Source organism: Mobula birostris, chromosome 4, assembly GCF_030028105.1.
Source record: "Mobula birostris isolate sMobBir1 chromosome 4, sMobBir1.hap1, whole genome shotgun sequence".
Classification (NCBI taxonomy): domain Eukaryota; kingdom Metazoa; phylum Chordata; class Chondrichthyes; order Myliobatiformes; family Myliobatidae; genus Mobula; species Mobula birostris.
In genome coordinates this window covers 70,156,612-70,181,130 of record NC_092373.1, presented here as the reverse complement: position 1 = coordinate 70,181,130, position 24,519 = coordinate 70,156,612, and the positions used below count along the sequence as shown (strand labels likewise).

The 24,519-nt window shown below is 40.3% G+C and overlaps 1 protein-coding gene across 1 annotated transcript in view; it reads right to left on the bottom strand.

Annotated features, from left to right (window-relative positions):
• Positions 1-24,519, bottom strand: part of clstn2a (calsyntenin 2a) — a 578,564-nt gene that overhangs the window by 416,024 nt on the left and 138,021 nt on the right. Inside the window, exon 2 of the mRNA XM_072254628.1 lies at positions 18,024-18,059. Within this exon, the coding sequence (XP_072110729.1) occupies positions 18,024-18,059 (36 nt within the window). The remainder of the gene's footprint in view (positions 1-18,023; positions 18,060-24,519) is intronic.

Here is a 24,519-nt window from a genome sequence, read left to right as displayed (position 1 = left end):
TGTTGAGCATACTATGGAATTGTATGAAGAGGTAATTTAGAGAACAGATAGGGAGGACACTGATGTACTGTGTGGGGACTTTTAGAAAGTGTTTAAAAGACTTACACATAAGAGACTTGCGTACAGAACTAAAGCAAATGGGACTGGTGAACGGTACTTCATGGAGAGAGAGCTGATTGGTAGACAAGAACAGAAAGTAAAAATAAACAGGTTCTTTTCCCACATGGTACACAGTGACAAGTGGGGCTCTTCAGATTTCAGTGTATGGACTCTAGCTTTTCACTATACTGTATTAGTGACCTACATTTGGAAAATAAATATATTATTTGCAGGCTTGCAGATGATACAGTGCTCAATGCTATATAACAGATGCAGAGAGGCCCCAGAGTGGCTTGGACAGGTTGAGAGAGAGGGAAAATACATGACAGATGCAATGCATTGTGGATAAATTAGAAATGATCCACCAAACCAGGAAAGCAGATTTTTGCACGAATGCCAAGAGATCAGGAAAAAGGGAAAAACAGCAAGACTTGGGTGTCCTTCAGCATCAATGAAAATGAGCTGCAGGTGACAAAGGCAGTTAATAAGGGAAAGGGCACATTGCCTTTCACTGCCAGATGAATGGAGTGGGCAACATGGATGTCTTACTGCCATTTTACTGTGTCTTGGTGAAACAAGACCTTAGGTACTATGTGGCATTTTACGGGTGCACAAGAAAGGTTTTCCAAAATGATGCCTGGGTAGCCGAGAAAATCTATGAATAACTGTGCAATTAATGGGCTTATATTCACCAGAGCTTAACAGAATATGAGCGATCTCATTCAAACTTTTACAACACTGACAGAAGTGAGCAGACTAGATGAAGGAAAGATTTTCCTAAAGATAAGAAAGTCCATCAAAAGACAGTTGAGGCCAAATGACTAAATGTTTTCAAGGAGGTGAATATAAAACTAATGTCTGAAGGGAGGAAGCAATATAGGGAGAATACAGATCCAGGGCACAGAATCTGAATGATCAGCTATATTAATCCATATTATAATATATAGCAGGACTGGTTCAATGGGACAGATGGCCTACTTCTGCTCCTTGTTCTGTGATTATATGTTAATGTTATTCTTTACAGAATTTTTGCCATTTGACTTGTGTGGTTACAGAACATGCAAAACCAACTGAACTGATTGTTGTATCTGTGCACAACTACATATCAATTAAATAAAATCACTCATGTGGGTGATGGCTTTAACTGGTGTGTTCACATTGCAGCGAGAGGGAGAGGGAGAGAGAGAGATCCATACACACACGCAGACAAAATAAAAGCTTCGACCCACAAAGTAAACACTGAATATCCATGAGTTAGTTATCAGTTGTGGAGTGGATGATGGTGAGCTAGTAACTTCTATCAATCAGGAGTTTCTAAGTTTGACTCCCAGCCTATGATGTCTTAATTTTATACCCTTTAAAGAGAAAGTCTGTTTGTAAATATATTGAATACTCCTGCGTTCTTCCAACAACTATCTTTCAAGTCACTGAGGTCAGCTGCACAACTGATTGATTACTGATATTATCTGAAACTTTCCAAAGTAAGTAAGATTAAATAGTCTTTAAATTCTAAAAAAAAATGTTTGCTCAGGATATTCCTTGATGGTGCAATTTGTGTGACACATTGTCTTCTTTTCTAAAAAAGTGAAAATGTAAATATTAGGAAATATTGTTATCCGTATTAAGAGAATTACGAATATTTTCATATTTGTTATTTTCTTTGAAGTTTTGAAATGGATCTGAATGTAATAATATGCATTTTCTTCTATTCATATACATATGCAATATTTACTTAATCTTTATCCCTATCTGCCTTAAGGAAGTGTCCTCTGGGTCACCTACTTCAAATTCTGCAATGTAGTGATGTACTTACGTGGTGCTTTAAGGCAAGAAGTTCTTCAGCTGACCAAGCGAAGATGAAGGATTCTGAGATTTGAAGAAAACCTTGCAAGTGCTGGAGTTCTCATGCAAATGACACACTTATTTATCTTGTTTGGGGATTTAGGATGTACTACCTACGAAGATGTGGCAAGCTGCCATGTTGCTTCTCCACACAGTACATCCCGGAGGGTGGAGAAGTAATGAGGTATGGAAGACCAACAAGTAAGGCCATTTTGTCACAGTGTTCAACATCTCAAGATATGTTTGCAGCTGCACTCATCCAGGAGGCTTACACACTATACCTGTTTTTGAGAAGCATAGGAAACATTGGCACTTCACCTGATGTCTTTTAACTGACCCTCAGATTCAATATTGTACAAAGTATTGGTAAAAAAATAAGCAGAAAAGAACACATGAGCAATACATACAAACTGTTGGAGGAACAGTGATCAATCCAGATATCAGAAGTTTAGAGAGGAGGGGGTTTCAATCAGGTCCACTGCCCGAGTAGAAAAGGCAGCAGTGGGTCCCCTACAGCGAAGCAAAGCTTCAATCAGTGACCAATCGACGTTTGGGATTGATTAGCAACAGCAACTTAAAAAAAGGCAGGGGCTAGATCAGCAGCCATCATCTGTGGTGATCTTGAGGCCTTAGCTCTTCCAAGCTTCAGAGACGAGAGGCTTCAGTCAGAGAAAGCAAAGAGAAGAAAAATTCCTGATTAAGTTATTTTTTTCCTTCCCTTCCATATGTATGCTCAGCATATGATAGGGACAGTAGAGATACCAGGCAGGATAACTGAATGCTCCTCCTGCGGGATGTGGGAAGGCAGGGAGACATCTAGTGTCCGTGATGACTACAACTGCGAAGTGCATCCAGCTGCAGCTTCTATCAAATCACGTTAAGAAGTTGGAGCTGGAACTGGGTGAACTCTGGGTCATTCAGGAGGCTGAATGTGTAATAGATAAGACATATAGAGAGGTAATTACACCGAAGGTGCAGGGCACAGGAAACGGTGTGACAGTCAGGACGGGGAGAGGGGTTAAGGACCCAGTAGTACCACTGTGGCCATCCTCAACAACAACTATACCAAACTGGATGCTGTCAGGGAGAATGACCTAATGGAGGAAAGTCACAGTGATTGGGTCTCTGGCATTGAGTCTGCCTCTGTGACTCAGAATGGAAGGTGGGGAGAAGAGGCATGCTGTGGTGATAAGGAATTTGTTAGGGGAAAAGACAGGAGGTTCTGTGGGTGAGAACGAGATTCCCAGATGGTATGTTGCCTCCTGGGTGCCAAGGTCTGTGATATCTTGGATCAAGTCCTCAGCATTCTCAAGTGGGAGGATGAACAGCCAGTATTCGTGGTCCACGTAGGTATCAATGACATGGGTAGGATGCATGATGAGGCTCTGCAAAGGGAGTTCAGGGAGTTAGGTGTGAAGTTAAAGGGCAGGACATCCACAGTTGCGATCTGAGGATTGCTACCCCTGCCACATGCTAGTGAGGCCAGAACGAGGAAGATTATAGAGTTTAATACATGGCTAAGGAGTTTGTGTAGTAGAGAGTGCATAAGAATTTTGAATAATTGGGCTCTCTTCTAGGGAAGGTGGAACCTGTACAGAAGGGACGGTTTGCACTTGAACTGGAGGTGGACAAATATACTAGCAGGAAGGTTTGTTAATGCTGCAGGGTGGGGTTTAAACTAGAGTTGCAGGGGGATGGGAACCAGAGTGCCAGAACAGTGAGTGGAGAGATTGCGGAGGCAGATGTCGGTAAGACCTCAGACAAACTTAGGAATCAAAAGATTGACCGTGGTGTGACTAGTGTCCTGACCTGCACATATTTCAATGCAAAACGTATCGTAGGAAAGGTGGAGGGTAGTGCTGAAGATGAGGTAGCTGGTTTACAAACAGAAGCAATGTATAGTGAGGAGAGGCTGTTGATAGGGCAAAATGGCAGTCAACAGGATAAGTTGCAATGTAAAAGGTGGAGAACATGAAAAGAGTGGACACAGAACTGAAGGCGTTATATTTGAATGCTTGCAGTATATAGAATAAGGTCAATGAACTTGTACCACAGTTGCAGATAGACATGTATGATTAGATTAGATTCAACTTTATTGTCATGGTGCTGAGTACAGATACAAAGCTAACGAAATGCATTTAGCATCTGACCAGAAAAGCAAAGAATAGTGTTATTTACAAAGTAACTGCGAATAAAAAGTAAGTGCTACAGCACACAAATATAAAAGTACTGAGACAGTACAATATGGATGCAATATTGCTCAGCGCTGTGATGAGAGGTTCAGCAGTGTCACAGCCTCAGGGAAGAAGCGCTTCCTGTGCCTGCTGGTGAGGGAGCGGAGGCTCCGGTAGCGCCTACTGGTTAGGAGGAGAGTAAAAAGTCCATGGTTAGGGTGAGATGCATCCCTGATAATGCTTTTCGCCCTGCCCAGGCAGCGTTTATGGTAGATGTTCTCAATGGTGGGCAATTGGGTGCTGATAATCTGGGCAGTTTTCACCACACGCTGGAGTGCTTTGCGGTCCGATATGGCACAATTGCCATACCACACTGAGATGCAGTTGTATGCTCTCAATGGTACAGCGGTAAAAGTCCGTCAGTATCCTGAGACAGAGGTGAGCTTTCCTCATGCTCCACAGGAAATAAAGGCGCTGTTGCGCCTTTTTGATCAGGATGGAGGAGTTCAGGGACCAGGTGAGATCCTCGGAAATGTGGACACCAAGGAACTTGAAGCTTGATACACACTCCACGACAGTTCCGTTGATGTTGTAGGCATCACTGAATCATGACTGAAAGAAGATTATACCTGGGAACTTACTGTCCGTGGATACACATTGTATTGAAAGGACAGACAGAAGGCAGAAGGGGTGGTGTTGTTCTATTGGTAAAAAATGAAATCAAATCATTAGAAAGAGGTGACACAGAGTCAGAAGGTGTTGAGTCGTTGTGGATAGAGCTAAGGAACTGTAAGGGTATATAGAGCATGATAGGAGTTGTATACAGACCCCCAGAGGAAGGATGCGGTCTATATATTACAATAGGGGACAGAAAATGTATGCTAAAAGGGCAATGCTACAATAGTCATGGGGGGCCAGGTACTTGGGAAAATCAAGTTGCCTGGTTGGAGTTGTATACAGATCCCCAAACAGAGGAAGGATGTGGTCTATATATTACAATGGGAGATAGGAAATGTATGGAAAAGGGCAATGCTACAATAGAAATGGGGGATTTCAATATGCAGGTAGCTTGGGAAAATCAGATTGCTGCTGGATTCCAGGAGGAAGAATTTCTAGAGTGCCTATGAGATGGCTTTTTAGAGCAGCACACAATTGAGCCCACTAGGGGATCAGCTATTCTGGATTGGGTGTTGTGCAATGAACCAGAATTAATTAGAGACCTTAAGATAAAAGAGCCCAATGGAGAAAGTGATCATAACAAGATCAAATTCAATCTGAAAGTTTGAAAAGGAGAAGCTAAGGTCAGAAGTATCAATATTTCAGATGAGTAAAGGGAGTTACGAAGGCATAAGCAGTAGTTGGTTAGAATTGATTGGAAACGAACACTGATAGGGAAGATGGCAGAGCAGCAAAGGTTGGGTTTCTGTAAGCAATTTAGAAAGCACAGGAAATATACATCACAAAGAGGAAGAAGAATTCTAAGGGCAAGATAACGCAACTGTGGTGAACAGAGAAGTCAAAGCCAACATAAAAGCCAAAGAGAGGGCATATTATAGAACAAAAAGTAGTGTGAAGTTGGAGGACAGCGAATCTTTTAAAAACCAGTAAAAGGCAACTAAAAAGAATGATTAAGAGGGTAAAGATGGATTACAAAAATAAGCTAGCCAACAATATTAAAGAGGATAACAAAAGTTTCTTCAGATATACAAAGTGTTAAAAAGAGGTGAGAGTGGATATCGGACCACTAGAAAATGAGCTGGAAAGGTAGTAATGGGGGACAAGGAAACTGCAGACATAACTGGATAAGTATTTTGCATCAGTCTTCACTGTGGAAGACACCAGCTGTCAAGAGTCATGAAGTGTGTGAAGTTACCATCACCAGGGAGCAGGTTCTTGGGAAACTGAAAGGACTGAAAGTAGATTAGTCACCTGGACCAGATGGAGTACACCCCAGGCTTCTGAAAGAGGTGGCTGAAGAGATTTGGGAAGCATTAGTAATGATCTTTCAAAAATCACTAGGTTCTGAAATGGTTCTGGAAGACTAGAAAATTATAGGCCAGTTAGTCTGATGTCAGTGTTTGGGAAGACGTTGGAGTCAATTATTAAGGATGAGGTTTCTGGTTACTTAGAGGCACATGACCAAATAGGCCACAATCAGGATGGTTAGCCTAAAAAATCTGTTGGAATTCTACGAAGAAATAACAAGCAGAATAGACAAAACAGAATTGGTTAATGTTGTTTACTTGGATCTTCAGAAGACTTTTAAAAGGGTACCACACACGAGACTACTTAACAAACTACAAGCCCATGGAATTACAGGAAAGATTCTAACATGGATAAAGCAGTGGCTGATTGGCAGGAGGCAAAGAGTGAGAATAAAGGGAACCTTTTCTCGTTGGCTGTTGGTTACTCGTGATGTTCCACAGGGGTCTGTGTTGGGACTGATTCTTTTTACATTATACGTGTATGGTTTGGATGATAAAATGATGGTTTTGTTACAAAGTTTGCGGGCAATATGAAGATAGGTGGAGGGGCAGGCAGTTTTGAGGGAGTAGAGAGGCTATAGAAAGACTTACAGATTAGGACAATAGGCAAAGAAATGGCAGATAGAATACAGTGTCAGGAAGTGTATGGTCATGCACTTTGGTAGAAGAAATGAAAGAACTGATTATTTTCTAAAGGGAGAGAAAGTACAAAAACGGAGGAAGAGAGGGACTTGGGAGTCCTTGTACAGGATTCCCTTAAGGTTAGTTTGCAGGCTGATTCTGTGGTGAGGAAGACAAATGAAATGTTAGCATTCATTTCAAGAGGACTAGAAAATCAAAAACATATTCAGGTTTAATATCACTGGCATATGTCATAAAAATTAGTTACCTTAGTGGCAGCAGAATAATTACATACATGATAAATAAATATATAGAAAAAAACCTGAATTGCAGCAAGTATATATATGTCTAAAAATAGTTGTTAAAATAAGTAGTGAAAAAAAAAACAGAAATAAAAAAGTGGTGAGGTAGCGTTCATGGGTTCAATTAGAAATCAGAAGAAGTTGTTCCTGAATCACCGAGTCTGTGCCTTCAGGCTTCTGTACCCCCTGCTCCTCTATCTTATGGCCTTATGGTCTAACTCAGCAGGTAGGACAACATCTATGGAGCGGAATAATTGCATGTTACAGGCTGGATGTACAGGAAATGAAGGGGGCAGAACACAGAATAAGATGGAGGGAGGAGGGGAAGCGATACCAACTGGCAGATGACGAATGAGACCAGTTGAGGGAGAAGATAGTTTTATGTGGAGTATGAAGTATAAAGCTGGGAGGGGATAGTGCACTAGGTAAATGGCTGAAGAACATGAAATCTAACAGGAGACCATGGAAGAAAGGAAAGTGGGAGGCCAGAAGGAGGTGATGGACAGGTGAGAAGGGTTGAGAGGGTAACAAGAACGGGGAGGGGAAGGGAAAAAGACAGAAGGAGGGAGGAGCATGAAATTACTGGAAATTGGAGAAATTGATGTCCTTGCCATCAAGTTGGATGCTACCCAGACAATATTTGACTTTTTCTCCTCCAAACTGTGTTTGGCCTCATCTTGGCAGTAGTGGAGGCCTTGGACTGGTATGTCAGAATGGAAATGGGGAATTGAGTTGAAATAGGTTGCCACTGGGAGATATTGCCAACAAAGGTGTGTGATAATGTGGTTCCCCAATCTACATCACGTCTCACTGATTCACAGGTGAAGTGCTGCCTCACCTGGAAGGAAGGTTTGGGGCCTTGAATGGTAGTGAAGGAGTAAGTGTAGGGGCAGGTGCAGCACTTGGCACACTTGCAGAGGTAAGTGCCAGGAGGAAGGTCAATGTGGAGGGACAAGTAGTCAAGGAAGTCATGTATAGAGCCCTATGGAGAGTGGAGAAGGGAGTGGGGTGGGAAGACAAGCTTAGTGGTAAGATCCCACTGGAGGCGGTGGAAGTTATGGAGAATGATGTGGTGTATATGGGGGCTCGCGTGGTGGCAGGTAGGGGTAAGGGGGACCCTATCCCTGTTATGATGGCAAGAGGATGGGGTGAGGGCAGATGAGTGGGAAATTGAGGAGGTGAAGATGAAATAGCAGGAGAACGGTGTGAGGGCAGATGTGTGGGAAACTAAGGAAATGCAGGTGAAAGCAGCATCCATGGTGGTGGAAGGGAAACCTCATTCTTTGAAAACAGAGGATATATCAGTTGTTATAAAATAGATGTTCCACTCCACAATAGGATTATTGGATCGACATACTAATTGTGGATACATCAGCTCTTTTTAAATGGCAACTAACCTTGACACAGAATAATGAAATGTCAAAACAAGGTAATTTTTTGATTCTGGTAATAGAGTCTAAACAGAAAACTTTATCTGAGATATCCCTTCCCTCCCACAAATTCAAACAGGGTAAGTTGCATAAAAGAAAAAAACAGAGCAGTGCTAAAAGCATTTTGCAATATACAAAGTGGATTTAGAATAGCTGAAATGTGACTAATAAGTTTATACACATAAAATTATAAAATGGAATCTATTTTACGAAAGGTAACTTGGTCGCAGTAAGAACTTGAAATATAAGATGTACTGCGTATCATTGTTGAAGGGGTTCATCCAAAGGCAAATAATTTCTGACAAATATGATTGCAGATATCCACTGAAAGATGTCCAGCACTCTCTAAGGTGATGGTGTACCGCTTTCATGTAACAACTAAACTGATCAACCTTAAATCTAAGCCTGCTGGTTACTGACACTTCTGTCAATGTGGACAGTTTCTCCTTATTTTAGTCTTTCACAACTCACCCTGATTTTGACCATCATTATCAACACTTCTTCCTTAGTCACAGACAGAACAATTTTATTTTCTCTGTTCTCACCATGCAAGTTAATTCTTTCATCCTACACTCACTCCATATCAATGATTCACGGCTAAATCATCCCTAAAGCACTGATGTACATCCTAAATAGGAGTGCTTAGAATTGAGCTGTAAACTCCTGCTGAGAGCTATCTAGTATTTTATTGAGACTTAATTTCCTTGGCTTTATTATGGAGGCAGGGAGTACAAAAGGCAGAGATCCTGTGTGCCTGTTAAAATTCCTCTCACTTCATCATACCTTTAATAATTTATCCTCCCAAGTTTCTCAGCTCCTGCAATTTTCTGAAAATTATGCGGACAAAATTTAGCAAAATGGAAATAATATTTGGCCAATTTATTTTACTCTTGGTGAATTAATATATGCTGTGGATACATGAGAACTATGGGATGCACAAAAGCCGGTTGATTAGGTGCAACATCAAAACTTATTGTAAAAATATCAGATGATACGAGATTACATATTGCAGTGGACTAAAGATTGGCTGGTAACTGGAAACAGAGAACAGGCATTATTTTGATTGATAAGGCATTAAGTGCTGCAGCACACGAATTGATACATGAGCCTTTAATTCATCAGAATTTCCATGAATAGAATAATAAAAGCACCAAAGGTATAGTTGTTAAATTTGGTATCAGTACAATGATAGTAAAATAAGATATGAAGAAAACACAAGAGGCTCTGGAGTAATATTGATATGTATTGAGTGGGCAATAATCTGACAAATGAATATCATGTGGGAAAATGAGAAATTCTGTATTTTGGAATGAAAATTATAGAAAGAGCATAATTATGTATATAGTGAACAACTAGATTTCATGATACTGTGGGATCTGGTTCTCCTATGTGTAATTCACAGAAAGCTAGCATTCAGGTACTGCACACAATTAGGAAAGCTTGCAGAATGTTATTTTTTATTGAATAAAATGTAGGAAGATTATGCTGCTGTTAAATAGGGCAATGGTGAAACCACATCTAGAGTACATCTATACAGTATCTCCTTACTTAAGGAAGAATGTTTTACAGTGAAAGCAGCTTTAAGAAGTCTCTCTAGACAAACACAAGGAAAGGTTGACAGATGAGGTTTACATACACTGGAATTTAGAAGAGTGAGGCAGGGCTGAATTGAAGCATAGAATTCAGAGAGGTCTTGGCAAGGTGAATGTGGACAGGATGTTCCCCTTGTTAGAGAATGCAGGTATAACCATTGCTATTTATTTGCTTCTCCACTTATGACAGTAGTGAGATGATTTTTGTTTCCATGATTGTTATGAATCTTTGAAATTCTGTCTTGGTCCATGGAAGAACCAGAGTTCCTAGATACTTAAAATGCAGAGGTAGACAGAAACTTGAAATGCAAGTGGTGTAAAATTATTCTAGGTCAAATGAAATACAGAATTGCAGTTATGGTCAGAACAGCCACAGACTTTTTAAGTGGCAGGTCAGGCTTGAGGGCCAAATGACTGATTTCACTCCATTGCATTTGGAGTTCTTTGTGACTTTATGTGCGAGGTTTAAAAAGCAACCGGTGTTTGTTGGACATCTGCGGAGGGAGTGTTCACAGAGTGACTTGGAAGCAGCTCCTTGTAGACGGTAGGCACCAGGTTTAAAAAAATGACAGAGGTTAGTTAAGACTTGACTGCAGAGCTGGAGATTGCTTGGGTTATTGGTAACTGTACAAGGGTCAATAAAAAGAAGCAAGATGTAAATGGAGTGGCCATTGTTGGAGTGGGCCAGTGTTAGAGTGGTCAGGCTTTGGCTCAACAGGCTTCAGCAAAAACAGGAAGAAGTTAAAGGTGCTGAGTCATTTGGATCATTTAGTTGATTTGAGAACTTAGGCTTAAAAAGTTTGAGCCAGGGATATAGCAAGTGCAGGCAGGATGGTAGTTAAAGGCAATGGAATGCTTCTCTTGGGATTTGCAGGGTACCTAATGGCCTCCTTGATGACTACATCTACAGGATGACTACATCTTCTGCTCCTGACAGACAAGGTCAAGGAACTGGAGCTGGAGCTGGATGCAATTGGGTTTTTCTGGGAGACTGAAAACGGCATAGATGAGAATTTTACACCCAGAGTGCAGGCTTCAGAAAGTAGATGTGTGCCAACAGGAGAAGTAAAGGGAGGAAGTAGCCAGTGCAGGGTTCCCCTGTGGCTATTACCCTCAGCAACAAGTATACCCCAAGGAACAAACACAAAATTCTGGAGGAACTCAGCAGGTCAGGTAGCATGTATGGAACTGAACAAACAGTCGAAGTTTCAGGCCAAGACTCTTCATCAGTATTGAGCTGCGGTGCTCAACAAAGCAGTCCCCCAATCTACGTCAGATCTTACCAATGTAGGATGCACCAGGAGCACTAGATACAGTAGACAATCCAACAGATTCACAGGTGAAGTGTTGCCTCAGCTGGAAGGTCTGATTGGGGTCCTGAATGGAGGTGTGAGGGGAGGTGAATGGCCAGGTGTAACACTTTAGCTGCTTGCAGGATTAAGTACCAGGAGCGAAAGAAGTGGGGAGAGAAGAATGGACAAGGGAATCACAGAGGGAGTGATGTTTATGGAAGGTGGAGAGTTGCATGGTGGTGGTGGTGAGGGGCGGTTGGAGATAAAGATGTATTTGGTCGTAGAGTCCTATTGAAGATGGCTGAATTTCCGACGAATGATGTGTTGGATGCGGAGTCTCAAGGAGAAATAGTTGAGGACAAGAGGAACTCTATCTGTGTTAAGGTGACAAGAAGCTGAGGTGAAAGCGAATGCCCAGGAGATGGAGGAGATAAGGGTGAGGGCAGCATCAATGGTGGAGGAAGGGAAACCCTGTTCTTTGAAGAAGGAAGACATTGCTGATATTCTGGCAAGGGAAGCTTTATACTGGGAACAGATGTAGTGGAGATAAAAGAACTGAGAAAAGGGAATGGTATTTTCTTCCACGACACAGGTTGCAAATAGATCTTGTCAAAATAGCAGTGGGAATCACTGGGTTTGTAAAAGCTATTGGTAGACAGCCCGTCTCCAGAATTGCTGACAAAGAGATCAAGAAAGGGAAGAGAGATGTCAGAAATGGAGCAACTGAATTTAAGGGCAGGGTGGAAGCTGGAAGCAAATTTGATGAAATTGACGAGCTTAGCATGGCTGCATGAAGCAGCACCAATTCAGCCATCAATGAATACCTCTTAGGATTCTGTCGAGAGGATGAGCTATCAGGGCACAACAGCAACATCAACCAGGCCAGTGGCATTAAGGCTCTCTAAGGCTCAGAAGTATCTGTATGTTAGTGCTAGGAGTATTATGGGTAGAGGTGTTGATCATAGAGCATGGATCAGTACATGGAACTATGATGTTGTGATCATTACAGAAACTTGGTTAGAGAAGACATGACTGGGATCTTAATATCCCAGGGTTTTGATGATTTAGAAAACATAGAAAGTGAAGTAGAAGACATGGGGCAATTGAACTACTAATTTGAGTCAATATCACAGCTGCACTCAGAGGGAATGTAATGAAGGGCTTACCCACTGAGTCTATATGGGTAGAATTCAAAAATAGGAAGAGTTTAATGATCAATGGGATTGTATTACAGACCTCTCCAATAGTCACTGGGACATTGAGGAACAGATATGCGAGCAGATGAAGGAAAGGTGTAAAGACAATAGGGCTGTTGTCATGGGGGACTTCAACTTCCCTAATATAAACTGGGACCTTCTTAGGACAAGTGGTTTAGTTGGAGCAGAATTTCTTACATGCATCCAGGAGGGTTCCTTTCATCAATATGTAGTTAGTCCAACAAGAGGAGGGACTGTACAGGACTTGGTGTTATGTAATGAGCCCAGCCAGGTGACCAAATATTCAGTAGAAGATCAGTTAGGTAACAGTGACAACTCTTCACAACTCCTTAAGTTTTAAGAAAGCTATAGACAAGGATAAGTATGGGCCTTGCGGGGGAGCATTAAATTGAAGCAGGGGAAATTACAAGAGCATTGGGCAGGAACTAGGGAGAATTAATTAGGAACAGCTATTTTTGGACAAGTCCACATCTGACATGTGGAGGGTATTAAAGGCCAACTGCTCAGAGCACTGGATAGGTATGTTCCAGTGAGAAGTAAGGACAAGGATGACAAGATAACAGAACCTTGGATGTCAAGAGGAGTGATGAATTTAGTCAATAAGAAAAAGGAAAAGTATGTAAAGCTTAGAAAGCTTCAATAAAATAGAACCCTTCAAGTCTATAAAGAAGCCAGAACTCAAAAAGGAATCAGGAAAGCCAAGGGGATCATGAAAAGTCATTGGCAAGTAGGATTAAAGAGAATCCCAAGGCAATTCATTCATACATCAGCAGCAAGTGGATAACTAGGGAGAGGGTAGGACCCCTCAAAGATAAAGATGGAAATATTTACTTAAATGTTGAGGATGGGGCTGAGATCCTTTATAAGTACATCAGTATTTACCGGGGACAAAGATGCTGAGGATAAGGAAATTATTGCCGAGCATATTGATATGCTGGGCCATTTTCAGGTAAAGGAGGAGGAAGTGTTGGGTCTCTTAAAGAGGTGGATAAGTCATGAGGCCCTGATAGGAAATATTCTAGGTTATTAAAAGATTCAAGAGAAGAGATTGCTTGGACTATGACTAATAACCACATGTTCTCTCTGGGCACAGACAAGGTCCCAGGGGGCTGATGAATATCTAATATTGTTCTATTATTCAAGATGGGAACAAAGGATACTCCTTTAAGTGGGCTAAGTCATGTCGTACAAACCTTCTTACAAGGTGATGTGGGTGACTGATGAAGATAGCATTGTAGATGTTGTCTACATGCATATTAGTAAGGCATTTGACAAGGTGCCTCATGGCATGCTCTTCCAGAAGATCAAAATGCATGGGATTCATAATGAATTGGCCGTTTGCATTCAGAGCTCACATGCCTATAGAAGATAGGCAGCAGTGGTCAAAGGGACTTTTCTAGCTGGAGGTCTAAGTGATAAATATTGTAGTCATTTTCATCAAATCTGTAATTGATTGCCTTTGTTTGTAACTGACACCATTGACCTAACTCCTGAAGCTTAGCACAGATTGCTGACATTCATAGTTGATACCAAAGTGAACTTCAGAAAATTCCTGATTATAACAAAACATCAGACAATAAAGTAATGCACTGCATTAAGTAATTGGATCTTAATATAATCAGGTATTGCATATGGAAAGGAACATTTACTAACATTAATAGAAAGCCAATTACGTAGCTCATTATCACATCTCTCCAGAATATCACAGAAGGCTGCACACATTGTGAACAAATTTTGTATTTATTATGTGGACAAAGTATTTCAAAAATGATACTTAAATAACATTCTGAACAACTATTGAAGTTTCAGAATTTTAATAGGCTTTTCACAATAAAAGTAGCACACTGTAAAATTTTATTTCAGTAATAATGAAGAGCACATTATTCTTAAATTGTTCACTACCTTGAATACCTATGTACTGTAGTTTCATTTATTAAAACAAAAAAGAAGCATTTAAACTCTTGGCATGATAGAGGAGCACCAGTTCACCAAGCCTCAGACTTGTTCTTGAGCAACATTAGACTGATGGACTACAGGTAGACACCAGATGAAAATGAGTCAAAAGTGAACACCTTTCTAGGTTCTAAGATGCATTGGACCCATGGTGAACTGGCCCTTTAGATTCAGAACTGGCTTGCCTATCAAAGACAGAAAGTATTGGTGGAAGGGACTTATTCCAGCTGTAGGTCTGTTATTAGTGGAGTTCTTCAGATATACTGGAACCTTTGCTGTTTGTGATGTATATAAATGACCTGGATGAAAATGAATACGGGTGGGTTACTAAGTTTGCAGATGATACGAAGATTGATGGTGTTGTGAATAGTGTAGAAGACTGGAAAAGAATGCAATGGGATATAAATGCAGAAAAAAGGCAAATGTGAAATGTTGCACCTCAGCAGAGCAAATGAATAGAGACAATATATTGTCAAGGGCAAGACCCTTAACAGTGTTGCTGAGCAGATGCATCTTGTGGTCCAAGTTCATAGCACCCTGAAAGCAGCTACAGTACATAGGTTGATGGGGTGGTTAAGAATTCATATGGCACACTTGAGCCTTATTAGTTGAGGTATTAAGTTCAAGAGTCAGGAAGTTATATTTCAGCTTCATAAAACTCTAGTTATGCTGTATGTGGAGTATTGCATACAGTTCTGGTCACCCCCATTATCGGAAGGACATCGAGGCTTTGGAGAGGTTTACCAAGATGTTGCCTGAATTAAAGTGCATGTCCTATAACAAGAGATTGGACAAACTCGGGTTGTTTTCTCTGGAGTATCGAAACCAGTGGGGAGATCTGACAGAGGTTTATAAGATTATGAGAGGCATAGATAGAGTAGGCAGAGAACATTTTCTCAGGGTTGAAATATCTTATGCCAGATGGCACGCACTTAAAGTGAGAGGGGGTCATTTCAAAGGAGATGTGAGGGGCAAGTTTTTTTACTCAGAGAGTGGTGGATACCTGGAATGCACTTCTTGGGAAGGTGGTAGAGGAAAATACATTAGAGACCCCTAAGTGATGCTTAGATAGGCAGAAGAATGTGAGAAAAATAGAAGTATACAGGCATTGTGTAGGCAGAAAATATTAGTTTAGTTTGCCATTTAATAACTAATTTAATTAGTCTGGTATAACATTATGGGCTGAAGGGCCTGTTCCTGTGCTGTAATGTTCTATGTTCTATGTTAAGTTTTAGTCTATTGACACTGCTACACCCTTCAGTTATAGACGGTTTGCTTTGTAATATGCAGTCATTGACGTCCATTGGCAAGGGCAGAAAGGAGTTTGGTTTAACATTTCATCTAAATGATGCAACATTAGTCACAGCAACACATCCTCAGTATTGAATTGGAAGTTCATTCTCCATTGCTGTCAACTCATATAAGCCGACTGTGATACTGATATGTTTGAGCTGGCATTTCGTCTTTTACACACCCATGCTTTGAAGTGGGACTCCTATGTTAGAGCTGATCTTGATTATCAACTTACCAGCAATGGGCCTTTATTCAAAATCTTCCATGATAAAACTCTAATCTGTCTAATATACCACCCGGTGTTACCTTGCTGCATCACCATACAGGCAATTTTCAAGCAAGAACTCAAATTTTACTAGCCACTCTCCAATAGTTCATCATTTGCAATAAATCAACCTGTATGTTGGTAAATGTACAAAAGTCTAGCTCTTCATGTGCACTCATACAGATTGAGAGTATACTCCCATAATGTTCATTTTTTTTACCAAATCCGTGAAACAGAATACCAGTAGACCTTCCTTCTTTTCCCCTTAAATGCAGCAACAGCACCGTATTCTAAAATACTGTATGTTAATAGCAAGCAGCGTGTTTATCTATCTGGATACTTATAATTTTTAGAGCAAGTTTGAATATCATATGTACTAACTAAGTTGCTCCTAAATTAAGGCATCCGTTAGTCTTGCAAGACCATGGATCTGCACCTGGAAAGTCTTCACACTCCAGGGCGCAGGCCTGGGCAAGGTTGTATTGAAGACCGGCAGTTGCTCATGCTGCAAGTCTCCCCTCTCCACGACATCGATGTTGTCCAAGGGAAGGGCAAAGGCCAATACAGCTTGGCACCAGTGTTGTCGCAGAGCACTGTGTGGTTAAGTGCCTTGCTCAAGGACACAACACGCTGCCTCAGCTGGGGCTCGAACTCACGACCTCCAGATCGCTAGTCCAATGCCTTAACCACTTGGCCACAAGCTGTTAAATTACAATGGCAATAAATATACAGCATACATTAACAGATTTGTGTAATCAAGTTATAATGTTCAAACATTAAAATTTGTATAAAAACAATTGAAGATCTTTGTCACACATTTGGTAACATTTTTAGAAGTTATCTTGACCATGCTTTGCATTATATTCTCACATTCATGGTAAAAGATGGGCACATTATCTGCAGCTTGGTTTTAATAGGTTCTTTGTATAAACCATGTAAAGCATATGTGCTTAATGGGTTTCAAACATCCAACAATATCCATTGCAAAGTGTGCAAACTATTGAAGGTGAGGCACAAGGTGTTCACACAAATTTGTTTAGTTCATTCAAGTGCTCTTCACAGACTGCCTCTGATCTTATTGTTAGAAGAGTTATTAGCCAAATGACTCAATCCTTAAAGATGTGACATTCTTAAAGCAACAATTAATGTCCTCAAAACAATATTTTATATGCTTCACAGGTCCACAAAAATAAACAATTCTTCTCTGCAATTAAAGAGCAAAATAAAACATTTAATTAAGTTTTCAAAATATTTTACTGTCTGTGAAAATAAGTAAGGGAGCTAATCAACAATTTAATGTTAGTCATATTTAGTAGTATTTAAATTTGTTCTAGCAAATATAATAAAGTATTTTATAAACAGGATGATGATTACAACAGTGATTGTGTAGGAGATGTTTTGGAAACTGGATAGGAACTAAGTCTGGTAAAACCACCAGAAGATTGATAAGAACTTACTAATTCTCATGCTTTCTATGGGTTCAGTTGAATGACATGGCTTGGGGTATAATGCAGGACTAAAATAATACATTTCATAGTTATTTTTTGAGAAATCTAGCCTGCTGTGACTAGCCATACTATACGTAATAACTATGCATAAGCAGAGGAATATGGTCACCAGATCCTACTGTGAAAGGCACAGGCTAAACTCTGTGATGGTATCAGCAGTCAATAAGGAAAAAATCAGGAATATAAGAAATGAGGCAACAGGGATTGGAATTCCTCAATAATCATCTAAGACCATCCACGTAATGTGAGGACATGGCTTTTTGTACATATTTAAACCAGAACATCTATGGCAAAGAAACCAGTTCATTAAAATTCACCCCTAGCATTGCTCTAAGACATAAACTGCCAGAAGCATGGAATACATATTAAATAATTATGATGTTGAAAATGTCTCCATAGACATACTGTAATTTGTTTCATCACATTTGAAAGCTTGTTAAAGTAAGGTACCTCTTTTGTATTTGTGGTTAGTCCCATCATTGTGCCCTGCATAGGGGAAAGAAAAGCACAATGTCAAAGTGAGGAATTTATTTTGACTAAATAAACTGTAATCATACAAATTTGTTCTTGAAGAACAAAGGTAAATAGATTTTTTCATAGATATAATCACCTCAAATAGATGACATTTCAACTGATTATATGGTATTTTTCACAGATATCTGTAGAATAGGACTCAAGTTTTTTTTCCCTGTTTGTATTGAAACTGTGTGACTACTAGTTATCTTATTACTCAGAATTTCACAAGCTCTGCAATCCACTTACAAGGCCTGCAGAAGTCAACCAGACACAGTGCAAAGATTATTGATAAATTTACATTTTAGTCACAGAACAAGACATAGCAGGGTGTAACCAGACACCAAAGAAGAACAGGACAAACATGTCCACATGCTTTAGTTCCTATACAAGGCTGTCTATTGTCAGAATGAAAACTATTGATATTAGAGGCCTTGAAAATGATCTGATTATCCAAACCAATCTTCACCCTCATATACATGTTGGCATTTAACTCATATTCCTATTTTGAAATGGTAGATAACAAGAAAAAGCACCTTTCTCTTTCACATTCTCATCATTTTCTTCTGAACATGGCCTTGTCTGTGATTTGCTCACCAAAGCTGTGGCTTTGTTATTGCCCCAAGGACTTTGTTGTCCGCTGTCAATGCTTTGATTTGTTTTGTTGACTCAAATGAAATTGCTTCAATAAAATGCTGCTAATAAAGACATCTTGAATGCAGCCACGAGACCCGGCAATAACATGCAAAATGAGTTGCTTGTTGTCATTCACAATTTCAGCAATGATAAGTGCAAACCCTCAGTTCTGATACATTCAGTGACAACTTTATTAGGTACAGGAGTGGAACTAAGTGTGGTCTCCTGCTACTGCACCCCATCCACATCATGATTTGATGTTTTAGGTGTTCAGAGATTCTCTTCTGCATGCTAGTGTAGTAATGCAAGATTATTTCAGATACTGTTGCCTTCAAGTAATGGGCACTTGAGCCAGTCTGGTCATTTGCCTCTGACCACTCTAATTAACAAGCCAATTTCCCACACATAACTGTCACTCACTGGATTTTTAGCACCATTCTCTATAAACTCTAGAGACTATGAATGAAAATTCCAGGAGATCAGCAGTTTGTGAGATACTCAAACCACCCCATCTGGCACCAACAATCATTCCATGGTTAAAGTCACTTAGATCATATTTCTTCTCATTCTGATGTTTGGAATGAACAACAACTGAACCTCTTGACCATGTCTGCATGCTTTTATGCATGGAGTTGCTGCTACATGGTTGGCTGATTAGATATTTGTATTAACAAGTAGGTGTACATGTTAGAATAATTTTTGTGTTCAGCACATATAGCAAATAACTTCAGCCACCAATCTTCAAATCTGAAAATAGATTGTAGATTAAATTTAAAATGCAGCTCTGTACAACTGGTCCCTAAAAGCCTTGAATCACAGGCTAGACAATGCTGTTTAAAATTCATTTAGATATCTGTGGTGTGAGTGCAAGTCGGGAGGTGTGAAGTTTATGTGTAGTTTCAAAGAAAATATTGTAGATATATTGTAAATATGGAATTGTCCTTTAATGTTTGGTACATACAGGTAGCATTGGGCCAGCCAGATCTTCTTCCACTGAAAGGGGTCTCAATATGATGCCTGCTGTATCTTGCTTTGTTGAATAAAGAGGCTGCTTCATACCTACCAGTACTTTTTTCCAGTCACTTCATTCATGCAATAACAGTACAGATGTAACATTAATGAGTAAATGGCCACATGCAGAATAAGAGTCATTAAGATATGTGTCTGTGTAAAGGCACTCTGCAGTGGGGAGATTCATTATTTTGTTGATCTGTGAGCTAGTGTGTATCTGGAAAAAGTTAAATGGAGTTTGCGCCCCCTTTAACAGGGTACGTTTAAGATCTCCTTTACACAATAGAGGTATTGCAAATACTATCCCCAGCTCTGCAGCCAAAGGCACACAATCATTGTCACACAGTCCATGGCAGCTATTGGCAAATAGTTTTGGCATGCTCTAAGTTTAGCCTTGTAGTTGGCAGATTTCAGGCAATAATGCCTTGGGACTGTAGATATCCTCACACCTTGGTCTGCACTAAGGATCAACTAGCCAAAATTCTCCCCAACTACTATGGGCAAATATAACAATCTGCTAACAGTCCCATCAAACTCATCCTGCTTTCAGCAGTAAATGTTGATCCACATGCTATCTGCTGAATCTCCTTTCTCTTCAAAGGGGACACCCAAATTCTGCAAGCAACAATTATGTGCAGTCTTTCAAGCCTTCAGTAATTAATTCTACACCAGGCTTGCATTTCCCAAAGACATTCTCAGCTACAGAAAACCATGCCTATTTTGTAAATTTGTAGAAAGAACAGAAAGAAATCCTTCAGCAATAAAACAGTAAGTAGATGATAATCCCTTTAATTTGCACTAGTGGGGATTTCTTCCGGTTACTCAATGGTTTTCCAGCTGTGCATGGGTGAGAGAGGGCATTTGTTGGAATATTATCATTCAAATTAGTATTATGTACTCTGCAGAGCATTTGTTGTGTTTATGTTAACATTTGTCAATTGGGATAATTCTCATTTTGTTCTGAGTGTCCATGTTTCATGGATGGCATTTTAAAATATAAGAGCACTCCAGTAATGCCTAGTTTCACTTAGTCTACCTTCACTTCCTGCATGTATGAGGCAGAAAAGCAAATTCTGGAACCCTAATGATATTCATGTCAGCCTAATGCAGTTAATGAACTTGAAAGGTATAATTAAAGAAAAAAAAAGCCAAAGTCTTAATAAAGCTGATTAAATCTGCTAAACTACCTCAATTGCTAAGAGTACAAAGGATATCCAAGAGGTCAATTAAAATGCATAAATGGTTGAAACTCAGCAATGAAAAACAAAACTCATTGCACACCTCGTAATACATAATCATCCAGCAACCAATTATATTGTATAAGAATTACATTAAAATTAAAATACCATTGACCTTCAACATCCCCAAAACCTTGAAACTCAAGAAAGGGCTAACCAGATATTGTGTGCCTGGGGCTGACTTCTGGTGCAGTGTACATACAAAGCAATTATTGATTAGCACTCTGAGTTCAGTGAGTTAAAGTACCAAGCTGTGTAGGAAATTTACTTCAAAAGATCTGCTGGACCTAATTGTCACAAGCATTGAAGCAAAGCCTGCCTGTCAGGGGAGAAGACACGCAGCATAGACCCGAGGAATTAACAGAGGCCCTTCTAAACAGAAGATGTCAGGCAACAAAATCATGATATATATTACTGCAAAATCAGAAAAAAATATATTATTGAATGCACTTTGCAAAGCTCGGCAAACCCAAGGGTGTAATTTGAAATGCAGCCACTCTTAAGTTTTACTGTGCTTGCAAGATGCAGTGGCCCGTTGCAAAACAACACCAAATCAGAATTTATTGATTAATCTTAGATTTCAATGCCATTGTTGGCCAGTAAAAGGGTATGCAACAAGGGATACAGAGCAATGAAAAAAAAGTCAGATCAGCATTAGAATCAGAGTCAGGTTTATTATCAGAGCTATGTAACATTAAATTTGCTGTTTTACCACAGCAGTACACTGCAAGACATAAAATTTACTAAAGATACAAAAAAGTGTAAAAAATGAATAATAAGATAGTGTTCATGGAATATTCAGAAACTTAATGTTAGAGGGCAAGATGTTGTTCTTAAAACTTTGAATGTTGGTCTTCAGTAGGGTTGCCAACTGTCCTGTATTAGCCGGGACATCCCGTATATTGGGCTAAATTGGTTTGTCCCATACGGGACCGCCCTTGTCCCATATTTCCCCCACTAAGGTAGAGCGCTCCTATGAAACCTCTTGTACCGAAATGGCGTAAAGCGAAGAAGCAATTACCATTAATTTATATGGGAAAAACTTTTGAGTGTTCCCAGACCCAAAATATAACCTACCAAATCATACCAAATAACACATAAAACCTAAAATAACACTAACATATAGTAAAAATAGAAATGATATGATAAATACACAGCCTATATAAAGTAGAAATCATGTATGTACAGTGTAGTTTCACTGAACAGAATTGCCAAAACCGATTTGTAGCAAAAAAATCGGCACGTACACGCATGCGCACACAGGTGCCCACGCAAGGCTTCATGGGCACGGTAGTCTTTCTCGGGGTAAACACAAGCGTCCCGTATTTGACTGCTATTTTTGTCCATTATTTGGGAGTGAGAAAGTTGGCAACCCTAGTCTTCAGACTCCTGTATCACATCCCAATGGTAACAACATGAAAAGGGCATAAGTGTCTTTCATGATGGATACCATCTTCTTGAGGCTTAATTTCTGAAGAAGTCCTTGATGGTCGGAGTGTTGTGTCATGATGGGACTGGCTGAATCAATAACCCTCTGCAGCCTCTTGCGATTTTATGCATTGAAGCCCCCCATACTAGGCCATAATGCAACCAGTCAGAACATTCTTCACGATACATCTGTAGAAATTTGATAGCCTTTGGTGACATGCAAAATCTTCATAAAGGCTGAGTGGAGAGCCAGTGAGATTGCATCATCCGCTGTGGACCTGTTGTGGTGACAGGCAAGTTGCAGCAGCTCTAGATCTTTGATCAGTCAGGAATTTTAATCTAAACCATGACCACCCTCTCAGAGCACTTCACTACACTAGATGTGAATGCTACTAAGTGATAGTCATTGAGACATTTCCCCTACTCTTCTCGGGCACCGGTATGATTGTTGTCCTTTTGAAGCAGATGCAAACCTTAGACCACTGCAGTGAGTGGCTGAAGAAATACTTGAACACTGCAGCTAGTTGGTCAGCATAGATTTTCAGTACAATGCCAGGTAAACCATCGTCACCTGTCGCTTTGCAAGGGTTCACCTTCTCTGTGAATGTTCTGATCTCAGCCCCTGAAACCGAGATCACAGTGTTGTCAGATGCTATGAGGATTTTCACAGATGCAGTGTTATTCTCCCTTCCAAAGCTGCTAAAAGGCATTGAGTTCACTGGACAGTGAAGCATCACTGCCATTTACACTATTTGGTTTTGACTTTTAGGAAGTAATGGCACACAAGCCCTGCCACAGCTGACGCATGTACAATATGTCTCCAACTTCACATGGAATTGCCTTTTTGCTTCTCACAATGACCTTTCATAGGTTGTACCTGGACTACTTGTTTTGTTCCGGATCACAGGTCTCAAACAGCACAGATCCAGCCTTCAACAGACTGTGAATCTCCTGGTTCAACCAGGGCTTTTAATTTGGGAAGACTTGGTATATTCTCAAAGACACAAGACATACACATATCGACACAGGTCTTGATGAAGCCGGTGACATCTGTGGTATATTCATTAAGATCCACAGATGAACCCCTGAAAATGGACCTATCTACTGATTCAAAGCAGTCTTGTAACCATTCCTCTGAATCCCTTGATCATACCTTTGTCGTGCTCACCACAAGTGCTGTGATCCTCAGTCTCTGCCTCTCTGCTGGGTGTAGAGTACAACCAGGTGATCAGACTTACTAGAGAGTGGGTGTGAGGTAACATGCTAAGCATGATGGTAGTGTACTGTGATGGAGCATGTTGGTCCTCTCGTTCCACAGGTGACATGGTATTTGATTGTCAAGAGACTTTTTCAAGCAAGCCTGTTTGAAGTCTCCTGCGATGATCGGAAAGGCGTCATGGTACGCTGTGTCATGACTACAGATCATGGTACTCGGCTCCTTCAGTACAAGCTTGACATTGGTCAGTGGTGGAATATACACTACTACAAGGATGATGGTGGAGAATTCCTTCAGCAGATAGAACAGGCTACATTTGGCCATCAAATGTTCCAGGTGAGGGGAGAAGGAATGAGACATGCTTGTGCATCATAATGACTTAATCATGAAGCAAACACTGCAGCCAATATAAATCTAAGTTTAAAAAAAAAACCCTGGTCTTTGATGTCACATTGAGAGCTATATTTGCATAAAGGTCAGAGGGCCAATAATGGAGGGCATCAGAATGGCAGAGTTCACCATTCAGAAGAATCCATGAACTTGTATGAGTTCAGAATCGGAAGTAGAACTCAAGAGCCGGGTGTTGGGTCAAAGGTTATAATACTAAGGCCAAACTACTTCTCCCTTGAACTAGTTCTATAAATCTATGAACATTTTTCAGAATCTGGTCCCAAGAGATTGTGAAGAAACACTGGTGTTAATCTGAGTTTTGGGTAATGTTTCCTTCAAGAAAAGTCCCAAAACCTCAGCCTGCTGCCTTTGGTTTTCTCAGATCAGTCTGAGGTGGCCAGTTTCACCATCTAAGTTAAAGATCACCTTTGACAAAAGCCCTCAATTTCAGAATTCTCATTACCACTCTGAATAGCAACCCAAGACAGACTCAGAAAACGTGGGGAGAGGATTG